Source organism: Salvelinus alpinus, chromosome 23 (genome assembly GCF_045679555.1).
Source record: "Salvelinus alpinus chromosome 23, SLU_Salpinus.1, whole genome shotgun sequence".
In the NCBI taxonomy this organism is placed as follows: domain Eukaryota; kingdom Metazoa; phylum Chordata; class Actinopteri; order Salmoniformes; family Salmonidae; genus Salvelinus; species Salvelinus alpinus.
In genome coordinates this window covers 606,908-626,632 of record NC_092108.1, presented here as the reverse complement: position 1 = coordinate 626,632, position 19,725 = coordinate 606,908, and the positions used below count along the sequence as shown (strand labels likewise).

Sequence of the window (19,725 nt, the reverse complement as noted above, 5' to 3'; positions counted from 1 at the left end):
CTTCTTTAACCCGTCTCCTCCCCTTCATCTACACTGAATGAGAATACAAAACAGGTTTAAGGAAAGTGGTTCATTTATTAGTGTTAAAACATGGTTTAGTGTCAGTGACAGCTGTATAATACAGCCCCAATGCAGGACGGACAACAATACAAACGATGACATCAGGAAAGAATAGGAAGGACATTTTCCAACATCACATAATGAGTAGTTTGAGCTGCAAGGTGATTAGTGATTCTGTGCAGCTCTTTGCTCAGGCTGATTCCCTCCAACGCTCACTCTGTCAGGACTACACATCCACGGACGCACACCATACTACATTTCCCATGATGCTCCTTTGATCACCAGCCGCGTGTGGGTGTCCACTTTCCCACCAGCCGACCTCCAGAGTGGACGTAGTACACAGAATGCATCATGGCTGTCGCACAAGCCTGGATGAACACACCTATATTAGTCCTGACAAATAGGCTACAATGACAACTTAGAGATACTAACGTGGTAGGGGATGACAGTGGGTAGGGGATGAGTACTAACGTGGTAGGGGATGAGTACTAACGCGGTAGGGGCTGACAGTGGGTAGGGGATGAGTACTAACGCGGTAGGGGATGACAGTGGGTAGGGGATGACAGTGGGTAGGGGATGAGTACTAACGCGGTAGGGGATGACAGTGGGTAGGGGATGAGTACTAACGCGGTAGGGGATGACAGTGGGTAGGGGATGAGTACTAACGTGGTAGGGGATGAGTACTAACGCGGTAGGGGATGACTGAATAGGAGATGAGTAAGGGATGAGTACTCACATGGTAAGGTATAATAGTCAGTAGTGTTCCCAGGGGGTATCTGCTGTAGTCCAGCTGTCCTGAGAGAGGCTCCACTCTGCCATGCTCCTGGGTCATAGACAACAACCTGCAGGGGGACGGACAGAGACGACAGGGGTCAGACTAGTGGTACTGCAGTAGTATAGGAGGAGCAGTACAGTAGTAATATTGTAGTAGGTCAGGATGTCCCTCTATAACAGTCGTAGTATTACCATAGTAGTATTGTAGTAGTACCTGAGGTCAGGATGTCTCTATCAGTAGTAGTAGTATTGTAGTAGTACCTGAGGTCAGGATGTCTCTATCAGTAGTAGTAGTATTGTAGTAGTACCTGAGGTCAGGATGTCTCTATCAGTAGTAGTAGTATTGTAGTAGTACCTGAGGTCAGGATGTCTCTATCAGTAGTAGTAGTACTGTAGTAGTACCTGAGGTCAGGATGTCTCTATCAGTAGTAGTAGTATTGTAGTAGTACCTGAGGTCAGGATGTCTCTATCAGTAGTAGTAGTACTGTAGTAGTACCTGAGGTCAGGATGTCTCTATCAGTAGTAGTAGTATTGTAGTAGTACCTGAGGTCAGGATGTCTCTATCAGTAGTAGTAGTACTGTAGTAGTACCTGAGTTCAGGATGTCTCTATCAGTAGTAGTAGTATTGTAGTAGTACCTGAGGTCAGGATGTCTCTATCAGTAGTAGTAGTAGTACTGTAGTAGTACCTGAGGTCAGGATGTCTATCAGTAGTAGTAGTATTGTAGTAGTACCTGAGGTCAGGATGTCTCTATCAGTAGTAGTAGTATTGTAGTAGTACCTGAGGTCAGGATGTCTCTATCAGTAGTATTGTAGTAGTACCTGAGGTCAGGATGTCTCTATCAGTAGTATTGTAGTAGTACCTGAGGTCAGGATGTCTCTATCAGTAGTAGTAGTAGTACTGTAGTAGTACCTGAGGTCAGGATGTCTCTATCAGTAGTATTGTAGTAGTACCTGAGGTCAGGATGTCTCTATCAGTAGTAGTAGTAGTACTGTAGTAGTACCTGAGGTCAGGATGTCTCTATCAGTAGTATTGTAGTAGTACCTGAGGTCAGGATGTCTCTATCAGTAGTATTGTAGTAGTACCTGAGGTCAGGATGTCTCTATCAGTAGTAGTAGTACTGTAGTAGTACCTGAGGTCAGGATGTCTCTATCAGTAGTAGTAGTAGTATTGTAGTAGTACCTGAGGTCAGGATGTCTCTATCAGTAGTAGTAGTATTGTAGTAGTACCTGAGGTCAGGATGTCTCTATCAGTAGTAGTAGTACTGTAGTAGTACCTGAGGTCAGGATGTCTCTATCAGTAGTAGTAGTAGTATTGTAGTAGTACCTGAGGTCAGGATGTCTCTATCAGTAGTAGTAGTAGTATTGTAGTAGTACCTGAGGTCAGGATGTCTCTATCAGTAGTAGTAGTATTGTAGTAGTACCTGAGGTCAGGATGTCTCTATCAGTAGTAGTAGTATTGTAGTAGTACCTGAGGTCAGGATGTCTCTATCAGTAGTAGTAGTATTGTAGTAGTACCTGAGGTCAGGATGTCTCTATCAGTAGTAGTAGTATTGTAGTAGTACCTGAGGTCAGGATGTCTCTATCAGTAGTAGTAGTACTGTAGTAGTACCTGAGGTCAGGATGTCTCTATCAGTAGTAGTAGTATTGTAGTAGTACCTGAGGTCAGGATGTCTCTATCAGTAGTAGTAGTATTGTAGTAGTACCTGAGGTCAGGATGTCTCTATCAGTAGTAGTAGTAGTATTGTAGTAGTACCTGAGGTCAGGATGTCTCTATCAGTAGTAGTAGTACTGTAGTAGTACCTGAGGTCAGGATGTCTCTATCAGTAGTAGTAGTATTGTAGTAGTACCTGAGGTCAGGATGTCTCTATCAGTAGTAGTAGTACTGTAGTAGTACCTGAGGTCAGGATGTCTCTATCAGTAGTAGTAGTATTGTAGTAGTACCTGAGGTCAGGATGTCTCTATCAGTAGTAGTAGTATTGTAGTAGTACCTGAGGTCAGGATGTCTCTATCAGTAGTAGTAGTATTGTAGTAGTACCTGAGGTCAGGATGTCTCTATCAGTAGTAGTAGTACTGTAGTAGTACCTGAGGTCAGGATGTCTCTATCAGTAGTAGTAGTAGTATTGTAGTAGTACCTGAGGTCAGGATGTCTCTATCAGTAGTAGTAGTATTGTAGTAGTACCTGAGGTCAGGATGTCTCTATCAGTAGTAGTAGTATTGTAGTAGTACCTGAGGTCAGGATGTCTCTATCAGTAGTAGTAGTAGTATTGTAGTAGTACCTGAGGTCAGGATGTCTCTATCAGTAGTAGTAGTACTGTAGTAGTACCTGAGGTCAGGATGTCTCTATCAGTAGTAGTAGTATTGTAGTAGTACCTGAGGTCAGGATGTCTCTATCAGTAGTAGTAGTACTGTAGTAGTACCTGAGGTCAGGATGTCTCTATCAGTAGTAGTAGTATTGTAGTAGTACCTGAGGTCAGGATGTCTCTATCAGTAGTAGTAGTATTGTAGTAGTACCTGAGGTCAGGATGTCTCTATCAGTAGTAGTAGTATTGTAGTAGTACCTGAGGTCAGGATGTCTCTATCAGTAGTAGTAGTACTGTAGTAGTACCTGAGGTCAGGATGTCTCTATCAGTAGTAGTAGTAGTATTGTAGTAGTACCTGAGGTCAGGATGTCTCTATCAGTAGTAGTAGTATTGTAGTAGTACCTGAGGTCAGGATGTCTCTATCAGTAGTAGTAGTATTGTAGTAGTACCTGAGGTCAGGATGTCTCTATCAGTAGTAGTAGTATTGTAGTAGTACCTGAGGTCAGGATGTCTCTATCAGTAGTAGTACTATCTGTAGTAGTACCTGAGGTCAGGATGTCTCTATCAGTAGTAGTAGTATTGTAGTAGTACCTGAGGTCAGGATGTCTCTATCAGTAGTATTGTAGTAGTACCTGAGGTCAGGATGTCTCTATCAGTAGTAGTAGTATTGTAGTAGTACCTGAGGTCAGGATGTCTCTATCAGTAGTAGTAGTATTGTAGTAGTACCTGAGGTCAGGATGTCTCTATCAGTAGTAGTAGTATTGTAGTAGTACCTGAGGTCAGGATGTCTCTATCAGTAGTAGTACTATCTGTAGTAGTACCTGAGGTCAGGATGTCTCTATCAGTAGTATTGTAGTAGTACCTGAGGTCAGGATGTCTCTATCAGTAGTAGTACTATCTGTAGTAGTACCTGAGGTCAGGATGTCTCTATCAGTAGTATTGTAGTAGTACCTGAGGTCAGGATGTCTCTCTATAACAGTAGTAGTAGTATTGTAGTAGTACCTGAGGTCAGGATGTCTCTATCAGTAGTAGTAGTATTGTAGTAGTACCTGAGGTCAGGATGTCTCTATCAGTAGTAGTAGTATTGTAGTAGTACCTGAGGTCAGGATGTCTCTATCAGTAGTAGTAGTATTGTAGTAGTACCTGAGGTCAGGATGTCTCTATCAGTAGTAGTAGTATTGTAGTAGTACCTGAGGTCAGGATGTCTCTATCAGTAGTAGTAGTATTGTAGTAGTACCTGAGGTCAGGATGTCTCTATCAGTAGTAGTAGTATTGTAGTAGTACCTGAGGTCAGGATGTCTCTATCAGTAGTATTGTAGTAGTACCTGAGGTCAGGATGTCTCTATCAGTAGTAGTAGTATTGTAGTAGTACCTGAGGTCAGGATGTCTCTATCAGTAGTATTGTAGTAGTACCTGAGGTCAGGATGTCTCTATCAGTAGTAGTAGTATTGTAGTAGTACCTGAGGTCAGGATGTCTCTATCAGTAGTAGTAGTACTGTAGTAGTACCTGAGGTCAGGATGTCTCTATCAGTAGTAGTAGTAGTATTGTAGTAGTACCTGAGGTCAGGATGTCTCTATCAGTAGTAGTAGTACTGTAGTAGTACCTGAGGTCAGGATGTCTCTATCAGTAGTAGTAGTAGTACTGTAGTAGTACCTGAGGTCAGGATGTCTCTATCAGTAGTAGTAGTATTGTAGTAGTACCTGAGGTCAGGATGTCTCTATCAGTAGTAGTAGTATTGTAGTAGTACCTGAGGTCAGGATGTCTCTATCAGTAGTATTGTAGTAGTACCTGAGGTCAGGATGTCTCTATCAGTAGTAGTAGTATTGTAGTAGTACCTGAGGTCAGGATGTCTCTATCAGTAGTAGTAGTATTGTAGTAGTACCTGAGGTCAGGATGTCTCTATCAGTAGTAGTAGTATTGTAGTAGTACCTGAGGTCAGGATGTCTCTATCAGTAGTAGTAGTACTGTAGTAGTACCTGAGGTCAGGATGTCTCTATCAGTAGTAGTAGTATTGTAGTAGTACCTGAGGTCAGGATGTCTCTATCAGTAGTAGTAGTATTGTAGTAGTACCTGAGGTCAGGATGTCTCTATCAGTAGTAGTAGTATTGTAGTAGTACCTGAGGTCAGGATGTCTCTATCAGTAGTAGTAGTACTGTAGTAGTACCTGAGGTCAGGATGTCTCTATCAGTAGTAGTAGTACTGTAGTAGTACCTGAGGTCAGGATGTCTCTATCAGTAGTAGTAGTATTGTAGTAGTACCTGAGGTCAGGATGTCTCTATCAGTAGTAGTAGTAGTACTGTAGTAGTACCTGAGGTCAGGATGTCTCTATCAGTAGTAGTAGTATTGTAGTAGTACCTGAGGTCAGGATGTCTCTATCAGTAGTAGTAGTATTGTAGTAGTACCTGAGGTCAGGATGTCTCTATCAGTAGTAGTAGTATTGTAGTAGTACCTGAGGTCAGGATGTCTCTATCAGTAGTAGTAGTATTGTAGTAGTACCTGAGGTCAGGATGTCTCTATCAGTAGTAGTAGTATTGTAGTAGTACCTGAGGTCAGGATGTCTCTATCAGTAGTAGTAGTATTGTAGTAGTACCTGAGGTCAGGATGTCTATCAGTAGTAGTAGTATTGTAGTAGTACCTGAGGTCAGGATGTCCCTCTATGACAGCGTATCCAGTGGGCAGTTTCCCAGCTCCATCGAGACTGAAAGTGATATGTGATAATAGTAACAATAACAGTAGTATTACAGTAATAGTAATAACAGTAGTATTACAGTACTAGTAATAACAGTAGTATTACAGTACTAGTAATAACAGTAGTATTACAGTACTAGTAATAACAGTAGTATTACAGTACTAGTAATAACAGTAGTATTACAGTACTAGTAATAACAGTAGTATTACAGTACTAGTAATAACAGTAGTATTACAGTACTAGTAATAACAGTAGTATTACAGTACTAGTAATAACAGTAGTATTACAGTACTAGTAATAACAGTAGTATTACAGTACTAGTAATAACAGTAGTATTACAGTACTAGTAATAACAGTAGTATTACAGTACTAGTAATAACAGTAGTATTACAGTAATAACAGTAGTATTACAGTAATAACAGTAGTATTACAGTAATAACAGTAGTATTACAGTAATAACAGTAGTATTACAGTAATAACAGTAGTATTACAGTAATATGACACTAGTAATATAAACTCAGCAAAAAAAGAAAAAGTCCCTTTTTCAGGACCCTGTCTTTCAAAAAATCCAAATAACTTCACAGATCTTTATTGTAAAGGGTTTAAACACTGTTTCCCCATGCTTGTTCAATAAACCACCTGCGGAACGGTCGTGAAGACACTAACAGCTTACTGACGGTAGGCTATTAAGGTCACAGTTATGAAAACTTAGGACACTAAAGAGGCCTTTCTACTGACTCTGAAAAACACACAAAAAAAGATGCCCAGGGTACCTGCTCATCTGCGTGAACGTGCCTTAGGCATGCTGCAAGGAGGCATGAGGACTGCAGACATTAAATTGCAATGTCCGTGGACCAGACAGAACTGGCAAAAAGTGCTCTTCACTGACAAGTCGCAGTTTTGTCTCACCAGGGATGATGGTCAGATTCTCGTTTATCGTTGAAGGAATAAGCGTTACACCGAGGCCTGTACTCTGGAGCGTGATCGATTTGGAGGTGGAGGGTTCGTCATGGTCTGGGGCGGTGTGTCACAGCATCATCGGACTGAGCTTGTTGTCATTGCAAGCAATCTCAACGCTGTGCGTTACAGGGAAGACATCCTCCTCCCTCATGTGGTACCCTTCCTGCAAGCTCATCTTGACATGACCCTCCAGCATGACAATGCCACCAGCCATACTGCTCGTTCTGTGCGTGATTTCCTGCAAGACAGGAATGTCAGTGTTCTGCCATGGCCAGCAAAGAGCCCGGATCTCAATCCCATTGAGCATGTTGGGACCTGTTGGATCGGAGGGTGAGGGCTAGGGCCATTCCCCCCAGAAATGTCTGGGAACTTGCAGGTGCCTTGGTGGAAGAGTGGGGTAACATCTCACAGCAAGAACTGGCAAATCTGGTGCAGTCCATGAGGAGGATACTGACTGTTACTTTTGATTTTGACCCCCCCTTTGTTCAGGGACACATTATTCCACTTCTGTTAGTCACATGTCTGTGGAACTTGTTCAGTTTGTCTCAGTTGTTGAATCTTGTTCATACAAATATTTACACGTGTTACGTTTGCTGAAAATAAACGCGGTTGACAGTGAGAGGACGTTTCTTTTTTTGCTGAGTTTAATAATAACAGTACTATGACAGTAGTATTATAGTAAAACGACAGTATTTAATACAGCTTTTGTACCTGAGAGCGGACCAGCCACAGTCGAGGAGCAGCTGGTTTCTGTGAGGAGAGTGACCTATAACCCTGCTCAGAACCCTGACAGCCACGTCCTCCAGACCACACGAACCAATCACAGACTGCTGCACGTCTACAGAAAGCACAGCAGCCAATCAGAAAACAACACTGCTTTCTACTACTATAGATCTGTAGAGGTCACACACATACTGACCGAAGAAGACGTAGTTCCCAGGATGCACCTCGCTGAGCTTGGCCATGTCACTGATTGGCTGGCTGCAGGAGGGGGTGGAGCCTATACTGGACTTACAGCTGATTCCCACAGCCTTCAGTCTGGAGAGAGAGAGAGAGACGTGTGTCTTTGTGTGTGTCTTTGTGTGTGTGTGTGTGTGTCTTTGTGTGTGTGTTCTTACTTCTCCATGAACTGCAGTACGAGGGTGGTTGTTTCATGGGCAACAGCATGTATTTGCTCCGCCCCTCTGCAGCCATAGGTGTTCCCACAGTGGGCATACACCCCCGTCAGCTCCACCCCCTCTGACTCAGAGATGGCCTGGGCAAATCTCAGTGCCTCTGGCTCCGAGTGCAGAACACCCGCTACAAAACAAAACCCCGGTATGTTCAGTTCACTTCAACGTTTGCTACGTTACAGTTTGTACTGAACGACGCGTTTCCCCAAAACGGTGCGCATCGTTCTTCAACCCCCTTTAACTTCTCTAGGGTAGGGGGCAGCATTCAGAATTTTGGATGAAAAGCATGCCCAAATTAAACTGCCACCTACTCATCCCCAGAAGATAAGATATGCATATTATTAGTAGATTTAGATAGAAAACACTCTGAAGTTTCTAAAACTGTTTGAATCATGTTTGTGAGTATAACAGAACCTATTTAGCAGGCGAAACCCTGAGGACAAACCATTGATGTTCTTTTTTTTTAGGTCACTCTCTTTTCATTGGGAATCCAGATTTCTAAGGGACCTTCTTGCAGTTCCTACCGCTTCCACTGGATGTCAACAGTCTTTAGAAATTGGTTGAGGTTATTCCTTTGTGTAATGAAGAAGTACGGCCATCTTGATTGAGGGTCACTTGAAGTGTCCTGTTTGTTAGAGGCCGAGATCAGAAAGCTAGCTACAGTTTGTTTTAATCCTGTATTGAACACAGATCATCCCGTCTTCAATTTTATCGATTATTTACGTTAAAAAATACCTAACGTTGTATTACAAAAGTAGTTTGAAATGTTTTGGCAAAGTTTACAGGTAACCTTTGAGATATTTTGTGGTCACATTTCACAAGTTGGAACCGGTGTTTTTCTGGATCAAACGCGCCAAATAAATGGACATTTTGGATATATATCGACGGAATTAATCGAACAAAAGGACCATTTGTGATGTTTGTGACATATTGGAGTGCCAACAACAGAAGCTCGTCAAAGGTAAGGCTTGAATTATATTTTTATTTCTGTGTTTTGTGTCGTGCCTGCAGGGTTGAAATATGCTTCTCTCTCTTTGTTTACTATGGTGCTATCCTCAGATAATAGCATCGTTTGCTATTTGAATTATGACATGTTTGCTGGATTCACAACCAGTGTAGCTTTAATTTGGTATCTTTCATGTGTGATTTAATGACAGTTTGATTTTTATAGTAATTTATTTGAATTTGGCGCTCTGCATTTTCTCTGGCTTTTGGCCAAGTGAGACAGTAGCGTCCCGCCTAAACTCAGATTTTTGGATATAAATATGAACTTTACCGAACAAAACATACATGTATTGTGTAACATGAAGTCCTATGAGTGTCATCTGATGAAGATCATCAAAGGTTAGTGATTAATTGTATCTCTTTCTGCTTTTTGTTACTGCTCTCTTTAGCTGGAAACATGGCTGTCTTTTTCTGTGACTTGGCTCATACCTAACATAATCGTTTGGTGTGCTTTCGTCGTAAAACCTTTTTGAAATCGGACACTGTGGCTGGATTTACAACAAGTGTATCTTTAAAATGGTGTAAAATACTTGTATGTTTGAGGAATTTAAATGATGGGATTTCTGTTTTGAATTTGGCGCCCTGCAGTTTCACTGGCTGTTGACGAGGTGGGACGCTAGCGTCCCTCATACCCTAGAGAAGTTAAAGGTAAATTTGCTCCCCTTTGGTGGGTGTGATGAGGTGTGACCTGATCGATATGTGTGTTCATCTGAAATCACAACACTCACGCAGCACACCATATGGTAACTGTCCTCTGGGCCACCATATGGTAACTGTCCTCTGGGCCACTATAATCCCACCATATGTTAACTGTCCTCTGGGCCACCATAATCTCACCATATAGTAACTGTCCTCTGGGCCACCATAATCCCACTATATGGTAACTGTCCTCTGGGCCACTATAATCCCACCATATGGTAACTGTCCTCTGGGCCACTATAATCCCACCATATGGTAACTGTCCTCTGGGCCACTATAATCCCACCATATGGTAACTGTCCTCTGGGCCACCATAATCCCACCATATGGTAACTGTCCTCTGGGCCACCATAATCCCACTATATGGTAACTGTCCTCTGGGCCACTATAATCCCACCATATGGTAACTGTCCTCTAGGCCACAATAATCCCACTATATGGTAACTGTCCTCTGGGCCACTATAATCCCACCATATGGTAACTGTCCTCTGGGCCACTATAATCCCACCATATGGTAACTGTCCTCTGGGCCACCATAATCCCACCATATGGTAACTGTCCTCTGGGCCACCATAATCCCACCATATGGTAACTGTCCTCTGGGCCACTATAATCCCAACATATGGTAACTGTCCTCTGGGCCACTATAATCCCACCATATGGTAACTGTCTTCTGGGCCACCATAATCCCACCATATGGTAACTGTCCTCTGGGCCACTATAATCCCACTATATGGTAACTGTCCTCTGGGCCACTATAATCCCACCATATGGTAACTGTCCTCTGGGCCATTATAATCCCACCATATGGTAACTGTCCTCTGGGCCACTATAATCCCACCATATGGTAACTGTCCTCTGGGCCACCATAATCCCACCATATGGTAACTGTCCTCTGGGCCACCATAATCCCACCATATGGTAACTGTCCTCTGGGCCACTATAATCCCAACATATGGTAACTGTCCTCTGGGCCACTATAATCCCACCATATGGTAACTTCCGGCGCCGAAAAGAGATGGCCGCCTCGCTTCGCGTTCCTTGGAAAATATGCAGTATTTTGTTTTTTCATGTGTTATTTCTTACATCGGTACCCCAGGTAATCTTAGGTTTCATTACATACAGTCGGGAGGAACTACTGAATATACGATTAACGTCAACTCATCATCGTTCCTACCAGGAATATGACTTTCCCGAAACGGATCCAGTGTTTTGCCTTCCACCCAATACAATGGATCTGATCCCAGCCGGCGACCCTGTGCGACGCCGAAAAAGGGGCAAACGAGGCGGTCTCGTGGTCAGGCTTCGGAGACGGGCACATCGCGCTCCACTCCCTAGCATACTACTCGCCAATGTCCAGTCTCTTGACAATAAGGTTGACGAAATCCGAGCACGGGTAGCATTCCAGAGAGACATCAGGGATTGCAACGTGCTCTGCTTCACGGAAACATGGCTAACTCAAGAGACGCTAACGGAGTCGGTGCAGCCAGCTGGTTTCTTCATGCATCGCGCCGACAGAAACAAACATCTTTCCGGTAAGAAGAGGGGCGGGGGGGTATGCCTTATGATTAACGAGACGTGGTGTGATCATCATAACAACACACAGGAACTCAAGTCATTCTGTTCACCTGATCTAGAACTCCTCACAATCAAATGTCGACCGCATTATCTACCAAGGGAATTCTCTTCAATCATAATCACAGCCGTATATATTCCCCCCCAAGCAGACACATCGATGGCCCTGAACAAACTTTATCTGACTCTTTGTAAACTGGAAACCACACACCCTGAGGCTGCATTCATCGTAGCTGGGGATTTTAACAAGGCTAATCTAAAAACAAAACTCCCTAAATTCTATCAGCATATCGATTGTGCTACCAGGGCTGGAAAAACCCTAGATCATTGTTATACTAATTTCCGCGACGCATATAAGGCCCTCCCCCGCCCCCCTTTCGGAAAAGCTGACCACGACTCCATTTTGTTGATTCCAGCCTACAAACAGAAACTCAAACAACAAGCTCCCGCGCTCAGGTCTGTTCAACGCTGGTCCGACCAATCTGAATCCACGCTTCAAGACTGCTTCGATCACGCGGATTGGAATATGTTCCGCATTGCGTCCAACAACAATATTGACGAATATGCTGATTCGGTGAGCGAGTTCATTAGGAAGTGCATTGACGATGTCGTACCCACAGCAACGATTAAAACATTCCCAAACCAGAAACCGTGGATTGACGGCAGCATTCGCGTGAAACTGAAAGCGCGAACCACTGCTTTTAACCAGGGCAAGGTGACCGGAAGCATGACCGAATACAAAAAGTGTAGCTATTCTCTCCGCAAGGCAATCAAACAGGCTAAGTCCCAGTACAGAGACAAAATCGAGTCGCAATTCAACAGCTCAGACACAAGAGGTATGTGGCAGGGTCTACAGTCAATCACGGATTACAAAAAGAAAACCAGCCCCGTCGCGGACCAGGATGTCTTGCTCCCAGACAGGCTAAACAACTTTTTTGCCCGCTTTGAGGACAATACAGTGCCACTGACACGGCCCCCTACCAAAACCTGCGGGCTCTCCTTCACTGCAGCCGAGGTGAGTAAAACATTTAAACGTGTTAACCCTCGCAAGGCTGCAGGCCCAGACGGCATTCCCAGCCGCGTCCTCAGAGCATGCGCAGACCAGCTGGCTGGTGTGTTTACGGACATATTCAATCAATCCTTATCCCAGTCTGCTGTTCCCACATGCTTCAAGAGGGCCACCATTGTTCCTGTTCCCAAGAAAGCTAAGGTAACTGAGCTAAACGACTACCGCCCCGTAGCACTCACTTCCGTCATCATGAAGTGCTTTGAGAGACTAGTCAAGGACCATATCACCTCCACCCTACCGGACACCCTAGACCCACTCCAATTTGCTTACCGACCCAATAGGTCCACAGACGACGCAATCGCAACCACACTGCACACTGCCCTAACCCATCTGGACAAGAGGAATACCCATGTGAGAATGCTGTTCATCGATTACAGCTCAGCATTTAACACCATAGTACCCTCCAAACTCGTCATCAAGCTCGAGACCCTGGGTCTCGACCCCGCCCTGTGCAACTGGGTCCTGGACTTCCTGACGGGCCGCCCCCAGGTGGTGAGGGTAGGTAACAACATCTCCACCCCGCTGATCCTCAACACTGGGGCCCCACAAGGGTGCGTTCTGAGCCCTCTCCTGTACTCCCTGTTCACCCACGACTGCGTGGCCATGCACGCCTCCAACTCAATCATCAAGTTTGCGGATGACACTACAGTGGTAGGCTTGATTACCAACAACGACGAGACGGCCTACAGGGAGGAGGTGAGGGCCCTCGGAGTGTGGTGTCAGGAAAATAACCTCACACTCAACGTCAACAAAACAAAGGAGATGATTGTGGACTTCAGGAAACAGCAGAGGGAGCACCCCCCTATCCACATCGACGGGTCAGTAGTGGAGAAGGTGGAAAGTTTTAAGTTCCTCGGTGTACACATCACGGACAAACTGAATTGGTCCACCCACACAGACAGCGTTGTGAAGAAGACGCAGCAGTGCCTCTTCAACCTCAGGACGCTGAAGAAATTCGGCTTGTCACCAAAACACTCAAACTTCTACAGATGCACAATCGAGAGCATCCTGTCAGGCTGTATCACCACCTGGTACGGCAACTGCTCCGCCCTACAACCGTAAGGCTTTCCAGAGGGTAGTGAGGTCTGCAGAACGCATCACCGGGGGCAAACTACCTGCCCTCCAGGACACCTACACCACCCGATGTCACAGGAAGGCCATAAAGATCATCAAGGACAACAACCACCCAAGCCACTGCCTGTTCACCCCGCTATCATCCAGAAGGCGAGGTCAGTACAGGTGCATCAAAGCAGGGACCGAGAGACTGAAAAACAGCTTCTATCTCAAGGCCATCAGACTGTTAAACAGCCACCACTAACATTTAGCGGCCGCTGCCAACATACTGACTCAACTCCAGCCACTTTAAAAATGGGAATTGATGGAAATTATGTAAAAATGTACCACTAGCCACTTTAAACAATGCCACTTAATATAATGTTTACATACCCTACATTACCCATCTCATATGTATATACTGTACTCTATATCATCTACTGCATCTTGCCATCTTTATGTAATACATGTACCACTAGCCACTTTAAACTATGCCACTTTATGTTTACATACCCTACAGTACTCATCTCATATGTATATACCGTACTCTATACCATCTACTGCATCTTGCCATGCCGTTCTGTACCACCACTCATTCATATATCTTTATGTACATATTCTTTATCCCTTTACACTTGTGTGTGTGTAAGGTAGTAGTTGTGGAATTGTTAGGTTAGATTACTGTTGGTTATTACTGCATTGTCGGAACTAGAAGCACAAGCATTTCGCTACACTCGCATTAACATCTGCTAACCATGTGTATGTGACTAATAAAATTTGATTTGATTTGTCTTCTGGGCCACCATAATCCCACCATATGGTAACTGTCCTCTGGGCCACTATAATCCCACTATATGGTAACTGTCCTCTGGGCCACTATAATCCCACCATATGGTAACTGTCCTCTGGGCCACTATAATCCCACCATATGGTAACTGTCCTCTGGGCCTCCCAAGTGGTGCAAGGCACATTGCAGTGCCACCAGAGATTCTGGGTTCGAGCCCAGGCTCTGTCGCAGCCGGCCGCGACCGGGAGACCCATGGGGCGGTGCATAATTGGTCAAGCGTCGTCCGGGTTAGGGGAGGGTTTGGCCGGCAGGGATGTTCTTGTCCCGTCGCGCACTAAATCAAATCAAAGTTTATTTGTCACGTGCGCCGAATCGGGTCGTGTTTCGGAGGACGCACGGCTCTCGACCTTCGCCTCTCCCGAGTCCGTACGGGAGTTGCAGCGATGAGACAAGATTGTAACTACCAATTGGATACCACGAAATTGGGGAGAAAACAGGTTTAAAAAATATATATTTTTTATAATAAAAATAGCAAAAAAGTAAAAACTGTCCTCTGGGCCACCATAACCACAAAGTTTTTGAACCGGTCGTTCAGTAAGGTACCGTTTTCATTTAATTCAACGTTGCACACCGTTTTGTTGTACTGAACACAAGCCAGAGCCACGTTCAGTGGCCAAATGTTGTTGAACGTTGCGTATAGAAATTCCATGAATGAAGCTTGACGTGATTGCTTATTCAACATGTCAGAGAGGCATATTTGTTCTACATAGCGTATTCCTATCTGAACGTTTCAAAACGTTGCATCCTACTGAACTTGCCCCTGGGTCAAGTACATGAGTTAAATAGTCCAAATACTTTGAGGTGCACTTGATTTCTAACCAATGGAATAGTAAACACCAAGCCCAATCAAGTGCACCTCAATTACTTTCAAGTATCTCACTTTCAAAATCAAATAAAACTTTATTTATATAGTATATTTCAAACAATAACATATTTGACATACTTTTGACCCAGGTCTGAAGGAACAGAACAGGGAAGCATTCTCAAAACACCATAATAGCATTCTAGAACATTCTAGAACCCCCTCTCACCTCTTCCGTTGTCACAGTCCAGTTTGAGCCAGACGTGCCACACCCGTCCGCCTGTCAGCGGTCTCTTCCTCAGCTGCTCCAGAGCATCTCTGTGGTCCAACAACACCTGGAACAGAGACAGACGCTGTGCCAGCATTGCACAGCGCTCAACCTTACACACACACACACACACACACACACACACACACACACACACACACACACACACACACACAAATCAAATTTTATTTGTCACACACGTGTTTAGCAGATGTTATTGCGGGTGCAATGGAATGCTTGTGTTTCTAGCTCGGACACACAAGCGTACACAGTTTAAGGGTCTGGTGTAGGATACATAGTCGAAGGGCACAGTGTAGGCAACTAGCTGTACAGTTAGTGTGTAGGCAGTGAGGTAGTGGCAACACGCTGGTCGCCGTTGGCAGTAAGTAACGTAACAACTTTTAATGCATTTCTCAGCAAAAGGTAGGTTCATAAAGGTGTGTTAACAGCATTTACCCTCCACTATGGAAGTTAGGGTGTGGAGGGGTTACGGTGTGGTGTGGAGGGGTTACGGTGTAGTGTGGAGGGGTTACGGTGTAGTGTAGAGGGGTTAGGGTGTAGTGTGGAGGGGTTAGGGTGTAGTGTGGAGGGGTTAGGGTGTGTGAACAGCATTTACCCTCCACTATGAACATTAGGGTGTAGTGTGGAGGGGTTAGGGTGTAGTGTGGAGGGGTTAGGGTGTAGTGTGGAGGGGTTAGGGTGTAGTGTGGAGTGGTTAGGGTGTAGTGTGGAGTGGTTAGGGTGTAGTGTGGAGGGGTTAGGGTGGAGTGTGGAGGGGTTAGGGTGGAGTGTGGAGGGGTTAGGGTGGAGTGTGGAGGGGTTAGGGTGGAGTGTGGAGGGGTTAGGGTGGAGGGGTTAGGGTGTAGTGTGGAGGGGTTAGGGTGTAGTGTGGAGGGGTTAGGGTGGAGTGTGGAGGGGTTAGGGTGTAGTGTGGAGAGGTTAGGGTGTAGTGTGTAGGGGTTAGGGTGGAGGGGTTAGGGTGTAGTGTGGAGGGGTTAGGGTGTAGTGTGGAGGGGTTAGGGTGTAGTGTGGGGGGGTTAGGGTGGAGTGTGTAGGGGTTAGGGTGTAGTGTGGAGGGGTTAGGGTGGAGGGGTTAGGGTGTAGTGTGGAGGGGTTAGGGTATAGTGTGGAGGGGTTAGGGTGTAGTGTGGAGGGGTTAGGGTGTAGTGTGGAGGGGTTAGGGTGTGTACCTTGTCAAAGGGCACAGAGTAGGCATACAGGATGTCGTCATATCCGTGGTCGGCATAGAAACCGGCTTCTGCCAGTGTTGACACGACGATACACCTCCTAGACCCACCTGTCATTATATCACCACACTCACAACACACACACACACACAGTTCAGGCCTCTTATTGGGTTAGTGTGTAAATGTGTGTGTGTGTGTGTGTCTTACAGGGTCTTGTGTGTCTTCATGTGGGGTCGAAGTGTGACTCCCAGCTTGGTCCAGTGTTCTCTCATTTTCTCAGCATTCCTCTTCACTATGTCAACATCCACAACCATGACAGGAGTAGACAGGGTGGTTATATGGTCCCCCTCCATCACACTACACACACACACACACACGTGTCAAATCTATCTCTAACCTGTCAATGGGGCAGAGTGTCAAAGGTATAACCTGTAGCCTAAACTGAACCTGAAACTTCAGAAATACGGACAACATTTTGAAAACCTGAACGACACTGGAACGAACAGAGCGATACAATGATAAAAGGCTATCTGAATCTAAGTTACTAGGCTACTTTACTCTTGGAGGATTTCATTCAGATATTGCTGCATAATAACACGCTGTTGCCCAGGCAGCCTCACTCCAAGCTTTCTTCAAAAGTTGGCAGCCCTGCGACAACGCAGATCTAGCGGCTGCCAACTATTGAAGAAAGCTTGGAGTGAGGTTTGGCATTTGAATTTCATTGCCCCCTGGCACAACCCCTAGACAGGGACCTGGGGGTCCTCCATCAGGAACATCTAACTCTGTTATAGATCATTTCCTGCAATTCTACGTATTTTGACATGGCTTAGGCCTGTGACCAGGAAGGAAAATAAAACTCACATGGTCACGTGGTTGGTTTGAACATTACATTACAACATTTGATGACTTTGAGATTTTGGGGGGGATGACATTTAAAGTATGCTAATATTTTATAAACATTTTTTTTAGGTGGTTTGTCACTTTGTTCAGACAGTAATGAAATGAAAGGAAAGGAAGAGACTAATGCTAGAAACAGTGGGAAGGTGAAGCAGGATCCCTGTTCTCTAGAAACAGTGGGAAGGTGAAGCAGGATCCCTGTTCTCTAGAAACAGTGGGAAGGTTGGAAGCAGGATCCCTGTTCTCTAGAAACAGTGGGAAGGTGAAGCAGGATCCCTGTTCTCTAGAAACAGTTGGAAGCAGGGATCCCTGTTCTCTAGAAACAGTTGGAAGCAGGGATCCCTGTTCTCTAGAAACAGTTGGAAGCAGGGATCCCTGTTCTCTAGAAACAGTTGGAAGCAGGATCCCTGTTCTCTAGAAACAGTGGGAAAGTGAAGCAGGGATCCCTGTTCTCTAGAAAGTGGGAAGGTGAAGCAGGATCCCTGTTCTCTAGAAACAGTGGGAAGGCTGGAAGCAGGATCCCTGTTCTCTAGAAACAGTTGGAAGCAGGATCCCTGTTCTCTAGAAACAGTGGGAAGGCTGGAAGCAGGATCCCTGTTCTCTAGAAACAGTGGGAAGGTGAAGCAGGGATCCCTGTTCTCAGGTGGAAAGTTGTATGTGAGACGCGCCAGGAATTGTCAGCAATACACCAAAGATCTGCACAGGAAACGGTCATATTGATGGCAGTGGGTAAACAAATCATAGATTGCAGTGTCCTTGTCCAGACTTCTTTCAAGGTAAGGTCACAAACATTTTGTATTTGGGGTGAACTCTCTCTTTAAAAATAGGGCTAATTTCTCTAAATCACCCAACCTTCAAGACAAATCTATTGAATATCAATATTCAGGTGGTTTATATGTACTAGTTGAAGATCCTCGTACTCTACATAGACAGACTAATCTTGAGGGGCGTTTCTTTAAAACATGCATCCAATCCCCTTGATCCCTTACCAATCATATGCTTCAAAGTGCCGCGGTTCACGGTTACGTTAATTAACCTTTATTTAACTAGGAATGCCAGTTGAGAACCCATCCGTATTTACAATGACGGTACTGTGGCCAGACTGGACAGTGATAGAGGTTCCGCTCGTGATGCAGGCGTACATGCTCCGATTTCAAAACGATTTGTAGCACAGTTAAAAATGAACGCGTTGACTATACAATCTACTATGTAGAAAGAGCGTGAAAAGAGGGTAAAATGCGGCCAATGTGTTTAATTACTTTGTAAACCTACTCACAAAAATGATGTATCAGTCTCTTGTCCAGCGCGGCTGAGATGAACTGCAGACACAAACCTTTATTCCAGATAAAACTAACTAACTCGAACTAGTCAGCACCTAATCAGCTGTGGTCAAGGTTCAATCCTATGGTGTCCCTGCGTGACCAAACATAGCTGAGGGAGAGCGCGTCCTCTTTGACAAATCCGCTCCAGCCGCTCATTCTGACGATCGTGCAATCTGTAGTTCGTTTCTCAGCCAAACGGCAGCCCCGCCACTTTTTTCTTCACATTCATGTCTCTATAACAAAGCCTTGGTCAGTTTGTCTTACTTCCTACAAGGTTCTATATTTTTTACTAAGATATTACTGTGTTATTGCTATACTATGTATGCATTCAATGAAGTGTCAATTGTAACTACTGGTTACTACTACTAGTTAGTGATATTATTACCAGTTAGTGATACTGTTATAGTATTTATAGTGTAGGAGGTGTTTTAAAAGGGAATGGAAACACTTCAAAGTTAAGCAAATAGATGTATTCAATCCACTACTACTAAACATGTGCATTTAACATAGAAACAATAATCTATTTTTTAGGATTTTGATATTGAATAAAGTTTATTAGAGCTAAGGGGAAGCGCCGTCTTGAATTTTCCAGTGTAAAGATTGACACCAATGTTACATTGGCAGGCTTGAGCAAATGGTGTGTTTTGCTGCTTGTATGACCAGACCAAAAGAAGACCTAGGCCTATTTTGGCCTATTTTGTTTCAGACCCACGAAGATGAATGAAAGTTTTATTTTCCCTTATACAAAGTTATGCACAGTAACCAAGACGTTGTCTTAAAGATGCTGTCTTAAAGATGCTGTCTTATAGGCGCTGTCTTAAAGATGCTGTCTTAAAGGCGCTGTCTTGAAGATACTGTCTTAAAGATACTGTCTTAAAGATGCTGTCTTAAAGGCGCTGTCTTGAAGATACTGTCTTATAGGCGCTGTCTTGAAGATACTGTCTTATAGGCGCTGTCTTAAAGATACTGTCTTATAGGCGCTGTCTTGAAGATACTGTCTTATAGGCGCTGTCTTATAGATGCTGTCTTATAGGCGCTGTCTTA

At 44.5% G+C, this 19,725-nt stretch overlaps 1 protein-coding gene across 2 annotated transcripts; it reads right to left on the bottom strand.

The window, feature by feature from the left end:
- Positions 1 to 55: 55 nt before the first annotated feature.
- On the bottom strand, positions 56 to 18,791 carry LOC139550035 (D-serine dehydratase). 2 transcript variants are annotated; one of them, XM_071360608.1, is made up of 10 exons: positions 18,636 to 18,791; positions 16,670 to 16,819; positions 16,466 to 16,595; positions 15,237 to 15,387; positions 7,904 to 8,084; positions 7,705 to 7,823; positions 7,497 to 7,623; positions 5,772 to 5,834; positions 797 to 902; positions 56 to 428 (listed from the first exon to the last, which is right to left on the bottom strand). In XM_071360608.1, exons 2-10 carry the CDS (start codon positions 16,813 to 16,815, stop codon positions 339 to 341), a joined length of 1,113 nt encoding a protein of 370 aa, XP_071216709.1. In that variant the 5' UTR covers positions 16,816 to 16,819; positions 18,636 to 18,791; the 3' UTR covers positions 56 to 338. The 2 variants fall into 2 exon arrangements, with proteins under 2 accessions (XP_071216709.1, XP_071216711.1); XM_071360610.1 differs by having other exon boundaries at positions 18,632 to 18,775.
- Between the last annotated feature and the right edge of the window lie 934 nt (positions 18,792 to 19,725).

Coding starts and splice junctions, on each gene's coding strand:
- LOC139550035 (XM_071360608.1), bottom strand. CDS start 16,815: ATGGAGGGGGACCATATAACCACCCTGTCTACTCCTGTCATGGTTGTG. Junction 16,596..16,669: donor ATGAAGACACACAAGACCCT/GTAAGACACACA, acceptor GTGTGTGTGTTG/TGAGTGTGGTGATATAATGA. Junction 15,388..16,465: donor ACTCTGTGCCCTTTGACAAG/GTACACACCCTA, acceptor TGTGTGTGTAAG/GTTGAGCGCTGTGCAATGCT.